Below are 12,322 nucleotides of genomic sequence, written 5' to 3'. Positions count from 1 at the left end.
CAGATAGAAGGAGCAGCATTATGAAGGCAGTAGACATGACACACTATTAGTTGAGGTTCTATGAGTATAACTACAAGTAGTTCAGAAGAGCTAATGCATACAGTGAGAGTGGGAGAGAGGTGGGAGATGGAGCTGTGGAAGTAATTGGGAGCTGGATCCTGGAGGGCTCCTATATGCCATGCTAAGGGCTTTGAGTTTGATTCTGAAGGCAATGGAGAAACATCGAGGCAGGAGAATGATATCAGATTTGTGTTTCAAAATATCACTCAAGCCACAAGGGAAGAATGGATTTGGTGGGGAAGGATGGAAGGAGACAAGTCAGGCTGTTGGAGTCATGCAGGTGAGAAATGACTAGCCCAAGGGCCAGTATCAGTAAGAATAGAAGAGGACAATGCAGAGGGAATATTTAGGAGGAATAATTAATAGAACTAGGTAACTAATCAGATGATGAGAGGAGAAACTGGAGGAGGGTGAGGTAGGGAACACAGGAGGGGTTGTAGTTTCTTGCTTTAGATGATGAAAGGCAGTGGAGAATTAGTTTACTTTTGAAAATTTTTGGAATGAGGGGCCTGTGAGCCATTCAAATAGAGGTGTTCAATAGGCAGTTAATTCCGTAGGATCAGAGTACAGCAGAGAGGTCATGGCTGGAGACACATGGGAAGTAACTAGTATAGATGGTTACTGAAACCATTCAAGTAGATGAGGTGAACTTAGGGAGAGAGGTGTTGGTGGGAGATGAGGACCTAGGTCAGGTCCTGGGGATACTATTTAAAGAGTTAACAGAAGACCCAGAAATGTAAGAATAGACTCTAGGAAAAGAATTGTGTGAAAGAAGGTAGGGAGGAGTAATTTTCATGAAGTTCATAGTCAGCAATGTCAGTTTTGACTGAGAGGTCGACAGTTGTAAGGACTGAACAGTGGCCATTTTCAAGGAGGAGGTTAATTTGTGACCTTAGGGATTCATTTCAGTGGTTTGAGGAGTGAGGGTTAAAGAAGTCTAGGATGCCTTTTCAAGAAGTTTAAGTTAATGAAAGAAAGGCTGAGAGACTATAGCAGCTAGAGAAAGATGTGAGGTGGCAGGCAGAGGGTTTATAATTTTTAAAGAAAAAAGAGATCTCAGAATGTTTTTTTAAGCCAAATAGGAAGCATCAGTCAAGAGGGAGAGATTGAAGATACAAGAAGAAATAGGAGATTATTGATGGAGTGAGACCCCTGGAAAAGTGAGATGGACTGGAGTCTAGAGCACCAGTGGAGGAATAAACCTTAGGCAGAAGGAGGGGGCATTGCTTCTAGTGGGACAAGAGAGAAGAAGATGTTACTGACAGAAAAGTGCATAGGAGTGGAAGAGGACGTGAAGTCAAAGGAGTTCTAAACTGATGACCTCCATTTTTCTCAGTGAAGGAGAAGTAATTTCATATGCTGAAAGTAAAGGAGGAGAGGATGAAGCAGAAGTTTGAGCAAAGTGGTGAAATTCTGGAATATTCCAGAGTGGGAAAGGAAGTTGGCAAGGGGCAAGAAGAATATTACCAAGCGCCACTGATGACCCAACCATAGCCTGTGACCTTTATAGTAAGCACCAATCTGCATGGCTGTGTGATTTTTTCACCCAACAACTCTCAGCAGCCTCAGTATAGAAGTGGAGCTTTCATAGTTGGATTCTGTCAGGGTAGGGTTTTGCAGGAAAATTGCAAGAGAAGATCGAAGGGTGAGAGTTTCCAGGGTAATGGCTTAAGAGGAATTTAGATGATGGATCAGAGAGTCTAGGCCAGGAGGAAGCTGAGAAATTGGCTAAAAATGGAGGGATCCAGAGACTGGAGGTTTTGTTGAGATCTCAAAGAAAAGTAAAATAGTAGTAAGGGCTTGAAAGACTGAGAGGGCGAGCAGGGTGGGAGGCTGGGCTCAAAGAATGAGATAACAGGGTTGAATATTTCAGAGAAAAGGTAGCTCTGGATAATAAAAAGGCCTGGGGCAGCTGTGGTTCTCTACTCTGTCTGCATGTCATCTGTGGAGCTTAAAAAATCATTTGCTCAGGTTTCCCCCCCCACACCAGAAATCCTGACATAGTAGGTTCTTGGTGGGCACTAGACATTGATATTTTATGGAACTCTATAGGTTATTCTGAGGCACAGCCCTGGTTGAGAACCACTGGGTCCTCAGCCATGGGAATGGATTGCAGAAATAGATGAAAGGTGAAGTTCATTAGAGTTGAGGGAAGTCAAGGAGTTAAAATGTGTGAAAGAGGTGTCCATTTATATTTTATGTTTCACAGAGTGATGGCAGCATTGAGTGTAGGAAGGAAGACCGGGAGCCAAAGTCCTCAATGGACAAGAGGACTTGGCCAGGAGAACTAAATAGAGGAGGGGGCTTTTCCCCATTCCCCCAGACCTAAGGATTTGAGGTGGGGAAGAATGAGCAGGGTCCATTTGGATTATCTGAGGAAGTCGTAGTCTCATTGGATAGTAGGGTTTAAAGTTGACTTTTCTCAGCCCCAGCTGCTTAGTGGAAATAACTGAGGAGCTTTCAAAATTAAAGGTGCTAGGGTCGACCCTAGACCAACTGAATCTGAGTTTCTGGGGGTGGGGCTCTGATAGCTCTCTCTCTCTCTCTCTCTCTCTTTTTGTTTCCCAGATGAGAGTAGCACAGTGAAATTTGAGAACTTAGGGCAAGAAATGAAGAGAGAATTTAATGAAGAGGTTGAAGGTGTAGGGGGATTTGTAATAGAATATGGAATAAACTCTAGTCACTAGAGGAAATCCAGAACATTGGGGTGGGGCATATAAGAGATGACAGATGACTAGAGGGGCTTTTCTTTAAACGGTAATGGGTTAGAGAAAGGTATCAGGAGGAGAGACTCTGGAGAGATCAGCTGGCCCCTCGAGTTACAACCGAAAGTCATGCACACAGGGTCCCAAGGCCAAACGCTGTTTACAGTGTGTGGTCTAGTCAACAATTTGTGGCCTTTATTCTAGGTTCCAATAAAATATGAGTGAATCATTTAGAAAGTGGCACTCATTTGGGCTTTTGCTCTCTGCAAATATCAACCCAGAGCTCAGACGAGGCTGAATCTTATCAGTCCAAGTTTCAGGTTAGGCTGAATCAATATAAATGACCAGTGCTCACAGACTTTTCTGGGGGAGATACAGACATTTTAGTGTTCCTTATAAAAAAAGAAAAAAGTTCTCATCTAGGCTCTATTCAATCGGTAACATTTACTGACAGCTAGGGCTTAAATCTTTTAAGTTTTTTAAGATGCTACTGAATAATAAATAATGTAGCTATTTAGAGCTTAGGTTCTGTACACACAGTTAGGACCTAGGTTCAAATCCTGGCTCTGACATCTTCCAGCTGTGTAACCCTGGATATGTGGTGTAACCTCACTGAGTCTCACTTTCCTCATCTATAAAATAATAATAATACAATAATAATAAGTCCAACCTCATCAGATTGTAGTGGAGATTAAATGAGATAACCTTAGAAGCACTTGCATGTGGTGAATGTTCTGCAATTGAGAGTTATTGTGTGCAGACTAAGCCAGGTGCTAGGAATGTGGGAATGAATAAGATACAGTCTCTGCTGTCAAGTATCTCAAATTTTAGCTAGAAAGAAAAGTATGTAAAGAAGAAATAACAATCCAGTGTTGATAAGTGCCAAGCTCAGAGATACACTGGGTAGTTCTATGGGAGCATGAAGAGAAGAGCATTTAACTTTGTCTGCAGAGAGAAGACAGGAAAAGGCTTGCCAAAGGAGAAGACCAAGAGTGTCTTTAAGAATAAGGACTAATGGGAGTTATCCACACAAAACGGGAGGGACAGTAAAAAGTAAGACTTTTCAGGCCTTGGCCTAGCATGTGTAAAAGCTTGGCAGTAAGAGAAAAGACAGCAGTTTAGGGAGCCTGAAATGGGTTTGGGACAGTGGGGCCATGGCAAGATGGACAATGGAGAGGTAAGCTGGAGCCGATCATGCAGGCCCTTGGATAGCATGCTAAGGAATATGAACTTTTAATATATGGGTAATGGGGAACCATTTAAGGATCTTAAACAAGGGCAAGAATGTGGTCAGATTTGTCTGTTTTGAAAGAATACTCTGGCCACAGAGTAATGAACAGCAGGGGGCAAAGTTGGAGGCAGTAAGAACAGGTGCTTTGAGCTAACATCATGGTTTGTGGGGATGAAAGGAAGAAGATGGATTCAAGACGAGTTTGGAAGATAGAATAGAGAGAACTTGGTGATCAATGAAGGTAGAATTAAAGTAGGAGTCAAAGAAGCTCCCAAATTTATGGTTTGGGCAGTTGGGCTGGTGCTGGATTACCCAATAGCCAAAGTAAGCATGTTTGTTAAGGCCCAGCAAGTCAGGGACACCCAAAATGTGGAAACATTTTTTGATTTTAGATATATAATTTTTAAAAAGACTTATCATAGAAATATCAAAACTTTTTGGACTTTCTTACCTCTTTCATGCTTTACTATTGTTTTTATTTGAATTACTTATTGGAGGGGTAGGGAGTCAATCTTCTTGTTGCTTAAAGCCTCCCAAAGAGGAGGAGTCTAAGGTCTTAATCCTTCTCTGATCTGGGTGCTTAGTGGTGTCACTCTGCTGAGACCAAGGACACTGCAGGAGGAGCAAGTTTGGTCTTCCTGCATCTGTTATGCTCAGCCCGAAGTGAAGGGAATGGTATGATTAGGCTTGTAAGGGACTGACAATCAGGTGGTCTTCTAGGGAGACACATAGCTCAGCCCAAGTGGAGTGTTTATGTCTAAGTCAATATGCTTCAAATGTGCAGCCAATACTAATGGAGAAGTAGGGAGAGCCTATTTGCTGTCAAGAAAAATGATAAATGCAAGTTGATATCATGATTGGAGATATGGATTAAGCTAGGAGCTCTTAACCTGGAGTCCAGGAGAATTTTGAACCTCTGAAATTATATGCAAAATGATGTATATGTGTATAGTGCATTTTTACGGGCAGAGGTTCCACAGCTTTCTTCAGATTTTTCAGAGTGGTCTTTGACCCCAAAAAGGTCTCCAACCACCAGGAGTAGACTTCGTATGAAGTGCATAAACCTTCTTCAGAGTTCCTCACTTGCCTGGGACTCTTTCAAAGCCCTAGGAGGCGCACTAACAATTTTGTATTGTTTTTACAAAAAGGGAGCTTTCCTCTCAAATTATATAAAGTATTTGGTCCTACAAAGTCTGGATCTACCCCTGCCAACCACAGATTAGGGATTGTCCAATAAGAGTTGGTATCTGGGATGGACGCCATCCAGGAGGAATGAGTGTAAAGAAAGGATTGCAAAAGGCCAAAGACTGCACTAGGGACCACAGAAGAAGGAGAGGCAATGCCAATCACATAAAGAATGGTCATGAGGGAGGAGGAGAATCAGACCATATTGTCAAGGAAGTAGGGAGAGAGCTGGTTAGCCATGTGCAATGTGGATGGGAGATCAGAAAAGAGGAAAAATAAGACAATAGTTACGGGAGTAGCTAGGACACCTTCAGTGGAGTGGCAGGAACAGAAAGCCGATTGTTCTGTTTGCCATTCTGAACAAGTAAATATGGTAGTTGAACAAGTATAAATGGTAGCTACAGCCCACAAACATGCAGGAGAAGTAGAAGTACCAACAGAAAACTCCAAACTTCACTGTTCAGTTAGGATAATATTCGATGAAGTAGGCTCATTGTACAAATAGAATCCATGCTGAAGTTAATCTAGGTGGCACATATGTACTTGTCAAAATGATTCCTAAATGTGTTCCGTGGTCAGGCAAAGACTTTGAGTGACCCTTGTCCCCGTGCACCCCCACTCTCCCGCCTCCAACCTTTCTTTCCTAATCCTGTATCGTAACCCTCTTACTGCTTTAATTTTCATATTTTTGCTCCATATATCTTCTAGCTGGAGATATGGAGCAGTGAGAGAGTGTAGAGAGAGAAATGATAAGAATGACATTTGAACATGAAAGGTTTGGAATTTAATATTTATCCTGGGTATGCCACAAAACCAGTAATCCATATATGGTTAATTGAGTGTTATCTGAAATTCAGGCCTAGGAAATATCTATCTGAACCAAAATGTTCTAAATTGGCCACCCTGGCAATTCTGAAGTTGATTGGTTTCAGTTGGGCAAACCTGGTTCATGCTGGCTTGCCTGGTATTAAGAGAGTATTATTTTTTGGAGTGCGAAATGCAGCCTTATCAGAGATACACGCTCAAATCTGCTGCTGTGTTTATTATGGAGGTTACTAGAAACCATTTTACAATGTTTCCAGAGTAACTTCCTCCTGGGATCTATTTTGAGACAGACTGATTTCATTACAGTTCCCAACTTAATTTCTTCAGTGATTATATCTTTAAAGTCTTTTGACTTATTAACTGTTGATGTGTTTATTCATAATTGTGTCACTATGAAAAATCTGCTACTTGAGGACAGTGATGTTGAATGGCTAATATGACGATAGAAAAAGGACATGGAAAAGTACTACAAATTAAAATAACTAAACCAAGGAATTGTTTTGAGATTTCTAAGAACTAAATAAAATTAATTCAGTGAAAAGAAGTAGTTTGCTTTTTTTGTTAACAAAATGCTGCATAGGAAGTGATTAAAAACATTGTTAATGAGGAGCCTGCCCCGTGGTTAAGTTCCGCGCGCTCCACTTCGGCGGCCCAGGGTTTCACTGGTTCAGATCCTGGGCGTGGACATGGCACCACTCATCAGGCCACGTTGAGGCAGCGTCCCACATGCCACAACTAGAAGGACCCACAACTAAAAATATACAACTATGTGCTGGGGGGATTTGGGAATAAAAAAGTAGGAAAAAAAAAGACAACAGTGGTTAGCTCAGGTGCCAATCTTTAAAACAAAACATTGTTAGTAATAAAGATTTGTAACGTTAATTTGCAATAGTACTCTCATTGAAAGAAGACCAAGAATCTATTAAGATATGCTTGGTAATGTAAACATGTAAATTCAAGTTCTACCTACTTGATATTTATCTATGGTTAACATGGAAACAATCAAGACACTTTTATAGATAGCTTACGCGTTTTTCTTTTTTATTCTTTCTTTCTAATAATGAGCCTTAGCTTGGCTTGGATGTAATGAATTTCTTCTTTAGTAAGTGATATTTCATCCAACAAAGCTAGTTAAGCACAATATACCTGGATAACTGTTGATTACATCATTAGACTGGTAAAAGACATCAGTCAGTTTGACTGAAAGTTTTGTTTGAAGTGGATTTTGGAAATTTGTGAATTATTTGGACATAACATTTTTTGTCAAACTGTCAGCCGTTCTGCAAATAGAATTATAATTTCTGGAGTTAAATAAGGTTAAAATTATGACGGAATCAATTGTCTTTAAACTTTGTAATTGTTTTCATGAACCTAATTATACAACTTATAGATGCCAAAACTGTATCCCAAATAAATACATGTTAACATTTTGCCTTTAGCCAATAAGAAGAAAGAGAAAGAACGCCCAGAGATCTCTCTTCCTTCAGACTTTGAACATACGATTCATGTGGGGTTTGATGCAGTCACCGGGGAATTCACTGTAAGTAAGCTCCTTATTTTGTTTTGTAAGCCATGAAAAAATCCTTTTTGAAAATAGGTTTCAAGCAAGAATTGCCATGTCCCAAAATGTCAGACTTGAAGTTTTTGATGATTTCAAGTAAGATGGACTTTGCCTAGACAGTCACAGAGGGAACTAGAGGGTGGCAAGAATATTGGCAAAATTATTTCGTCCATCCTAAAAAAATGTCTGATCACGGTGTAATCTTCAACTTGATTGAAAATGCTAATTTACCATGGCAAAGGAGATGTGGTCCTGATAATGAGACTCTGCTTGAGCCTATTCTTTATCATTTGAAGTGAATCTGGGAATCATTGATTCAACTTGGCCAGTGAAGACAATCTATCTGAATAATTCAGGCTTTACATTGGAACCTGGATTACCCAGATCAGCTAACCACACTAACCAAAAGTCCCTGTAAGTTCAATCTGTTCTTCCTTTTGATTTCAAGAATGTAGCTTATTTTCAGGCCTGTTAACAGGTATATTTTGTAGACATTCAAAACAACAAACCCTATGTTTCAGGAAGAAATATTGACGGATATATCATGTATGTTTTAGTGGTTATGTGCTTACTTTGTATATATACAATCCACAATAAATACCAATAATTCTCCAGAAAGACCATAGCTATAATAGATCCAGCCTTTCTTTGGATATTCGTGGTGGTCAGATAGCACAAGATCTCAGATCTTTGACATTTTATACTTTTTTTAAAAAAAGATCTGGCATTTGTTTTTAGGTGAATGAAGTTAAAGATGCGGCTAGAAATATGTCCCCAGGAGGATCAACTAACCTTTTTCATACTAGTAAGGATCTCAATCAAAATGTGCATTCTGAGAGTAATTTTGAATGCATTCAGGAAAAAGTCTTTGATGGAACCGTCACCATCGATTCTTAGGTTCTTAAACCAGGGATACATTTAGATATTAAATAATTGAATTTCCTGTTTCATAGCATGATGGCTAGTGAGTAGACTGTGTCATATGATTAAGTGAAAAAAAAGAGGGAGCAAATTAATTTGATTTGGAGAAGCAAACCACATCTCTGAATTGACAGCCAAATTATCTCATTTGTTTTTAATTCCGGAAGTAAGCAATATGAGAATGAAGCAGAAACTCAGTAAACATCTTGGCCTTGTGAAGTGATGTGAGCTGATCATTTTCTGTGTTCTCAGTAGCAAGCAGAAGAGAACGTTAAGAAGTGATGCCATTGATAAAGTTGAGGTGCTGGTAGGATTTAACCAATTTCATCACTGGAATCAGAGACATTATGCAGATGGCCTTGAGTTTCAGCCTCGCTTCTGTTCTTTACTGTGTTTGAGAATATTCTCTTATCTACACTTAGGAAATATAACCTCACTGGCACCACTACCACCACCATCATCACCACTAAAAAGAAATAATTTTAATAATCTGAGCAAGTTTAGATTTTTTTAAAAAATCACGAAGACATTATGACTACTTTTTCTGACATTTGAAACAGTAAAAGCACTTCAACTTTATAAGTTTCATCTAATAACTCTTCCCTTTTTTAAGAACTTTATCTTTCCAGTTTTGACCTTTTTATTTTCTATGTGCTTTTCTACTGTTTAAACTTCTCTTGAATTTATTGTTGCCACTCCATATTTTTCTTTTCTTTTTTCCTTCCTTTTTGTTTTCTGATGTGAAAGTTTTCTCCTCTGCTATTCTCATGTGACAATCTGGTTCTTTTACTGTTGTTTATTTTTTCCACTCTTTCCAACTTGCTTGACATCTTATGATACAATCTCTCTATCTTTAGCTCTTTCTTTGTTCTTTATGGGCTCTGAATGGAAATGAAGGAAAGTGGGTCACCATCATCTTGCTGATTGCAGACCAGCCATTTTTAATCTGTTGTCAATTAGAACTCAAAGAACCAGCCAGAGAGGGATGGGGTGGAATATGGGATGGGCATTCTTTCCAATCTTGAAAAACAGTTCAATGCAACTGAACCAAACCAACCAAAAACCTGTCGCGTCCTCCCAAAAACCCAATTTGAAATAAAGCAGCTGTTCGGATGCAGTCAGCTGTTAGAAAGCCATTTAATATGTAGATCAAATACTGGCTAAATTTGGAAATCTGATGCACTTTGTCATCTTGATAATCTTTTATAACTACTTGTCCACACATTATTTTTAAAGATATAAAATTCTGCCTTTTTTTAACAATCTTAACCTATGATTTACATTTACTATTGCTAAAAATACCAAATGGTAATAAGCTTTTAAAAATCATTTTATTGGTAGGATTTCAAATTGAGTCCTAATTGCCATAGTATCACTGATTCATTGCGTGTTTGTGCACAGGAGTGGGTATATTACTAAACTTGATTATTGCAGTTGTTTAGGTTGACTTTTGAGCAACTTGTTGAACAGTCTAGTTCAGTTGTTACAAGGGCCTGCTATGTTGAATATTTGGACACTAATTTGGTGTGTTGCTTGGTGATTACCCTATGGCTAATTGGCCCTTATAACTTTGTGTACCTGGTCATACACTTGGACCTTGAGGTTAAAATTAGGTTGGGAGGTGAGGTTTTTGGTATTAAACTATTATGAGTCCTTACCCTTTATATTGCCATTTTTGTCCCAAATACTTCAGAACTCCCCCTTCCAGACCTCTAGACCTGTGACGGTCGCTTCAAGTCAATCAGAGGGAAAAATGGTATGAGTGATATAAATTATCATTTTTATGATAAGATAAATGCTTGGCCTGTTGTATCATGCTGCCATTCTCCTGGGCTACACTGGACAATCCCCAGCTTGATGTACATCTAATTGTTATTGTATACATGGTCAGGCATTGATATGTGCTCCTGCTTCTGATGCTCATACTTCTAGGTCTCTGTTAGCTGTCTAACTTTTGGGATTTGTACCTCAATTTGGAGTACTAAGATGGCTATCTGATTATGTGCCTTTGTGGCATATGTTCAAATTTAAGTGTCAGGTTTCATTGATTAACTGGTTTATCTCAACTTACAAAAGAAATTATGTCAGCAGTGTAGTCATGTGGTAAGTATAGTTGTCTGGAGAATCTTCTACAATTGACAGCATTTTTTCCTGCTGTCTAGTGATCACAAGACTATTTATCACAAAAGTTTAGAAGTGCCATGAGAATGTATAGTAACTGCAAATATTCTAATAATTATGGTAATGATCGTGCCAATGATGTCTGCTCTAGTGGTTATGTGCAATGCATACCTGGTTTTGTAACACTTAATAACTCCTTTGGCCATTACAGTATTAACCAAATGCTATTAATTGCACTTAGAATCAGAACTGGGATCATGCATGGGCTCCTGAGTTCAAATTTTTGGCTTAAGGCTTTAGCATTAAATTGCGTGATTAATGCATGTAAAAGTATTGTTTCACTGTGCTTGGAGTAACCCAAAATGCCAGGAATCAAAGACCTGTATCCCAAATCAAACCAGTTGGGTCAAAGCATGTTTCCGTAGTGTTAGAGATATCTTTGTTTAGACAGAGCTTTTACCTTATATCTGATCTTATTTTGTGGGAAGTGGGACTTTGGAACTGCGCCATTAAAATGGAAATTATTCATATATGGTTTGAAATGAAATGGTTGCCCTTTCCCTCGTCCAAATGTCACAAGAACCTCAAACATAGAGTCTGGCTGTGTGGGAAATCCTTAATCTAGTTTTCTCTAAGCCAGCCATGACTTTAGCTACAAAGTGCAGAAGAATCACATCAATGAAAACAAATGTTAAATTCAGCATCACTATATAGCTATCCTTTGACTATTAGCCACACAGATACTTCCAATGTGAAACTGAAAATGGTTAACCAGAATTGGGAACTGAAATTTGTAAGTTCATCACATGGCCATTGGCTACCTGTGATCACCCAGTTATAATAACAACTTACAAATTGTTGTGGAAGCTTTTCATGATTCCATCCTTCTTCCTTCCAAAGTCATGTTTCTGCCTTTTAGTAATTTCTCCAATCATTTAATGGTAATTCTTATTATTGCATATTTATGGAGGAAGCATCTGGCCAAAAGTGGAATTATGCATCCAAGCGTTGAAACATTGTCGTTTTCTCTGCTTTCTCAAATCTGTTGCCCTGTAGCCTGTCCTGCCCCTGATTTAGTTAATACCTCCCTATTTTTCATAACCTCCCCACTTTAGAAGGGATTACCCTCCCCCATTCAGACCCATTGGTTTCATCTCCTCCCACCTTCTAAGTTGTCCCACATTCTGTTTTAACTTTCTTTTCTTTCTTTATTTACGTCCATTACAGCCAGATCTCTATGGCTCACAGATGTGCCCAGGGAAGCTCCCAGAGGTGCGTCACAGGCCCAAAAGAAGCTTGCATCAAAGTGCTTCTTTGAGATGTCATAGCACTGCAGCAGCAGGTTCATGTGTGTGCAGTAGAGTTGTTGCTTGGCTTATCTCACTTTTTTGTTGTCATTCCCAAACTCTGGAGGCCCACGTCACACATTGTTTTGCCGAGACTTCATAGGACAAAGCCACATAAATTGTGTCTAGATGCACTTCAGGAATAGTGTGTCTGTTTCTTGCTCCAAGTTGCTCTTGGAGGTTGGATAATTATGAAATGGGGACATCTGTAGGCTGAACATGTAGGAAAGAATGCTGAATGTTCAATGCAAAACTAACCTCTCTGTGTAATTTTTCCAATTCTCCTTGGTTAGATTTCCAAATACTCCCTCCCCTCTGCTCTAAATGCTTCAGATTATTGCAAATTCTCACAAGGCTTTCACATGGT

General features: G+C 39.3%; 1 protein-coding gene across 3 annotated transcripts in view; it reads left to right on the top strand.

The window, feature by feature from the left end:
- PAK3 (p21 (RAC1) activated kinase 3) overlaps positions 1-12,322 on the top strand; it is a 256,878-nt gene that overhangs the window by 177,051 nt on the left and 67,505 nt on the right. For all 3 annotated transcript variants that reach the window (XM_046673736.1, XM_046673735.1, XM_046673734.1), the window contains one exon: positions 7,446-7,546. In XM_046673736.1, the coding sequence (XP_046529692.1) occupies positions 7,446-7,546 (101 nt within the window). The remainder of the gene's footprint in view (positions 1-7,445; positions 7,547-12,322) is intronic.

The sequence above is a fragment of the Equus quagga genome, chromosome 10 (assembly GCF_021613505.1).
Source record: "Equus quagga isolate Etosha38 chromosome 10, UCLA_HA_Equagga_1.0, whole genome shotgun sequence".
In the NCBI taxonomy this organism is placed as follows: domain Eukaryota; kingdom Metazoa; phylum Chordata; class Mammalia; order Perissodactyla; family Equidae; genus Equus; species Equus quagga.
The sequence above is the reverse complement of the archived record's forward strand: the minus strand, read 5'-3'. Positions and strand labels throughout refer to the sequence as shown.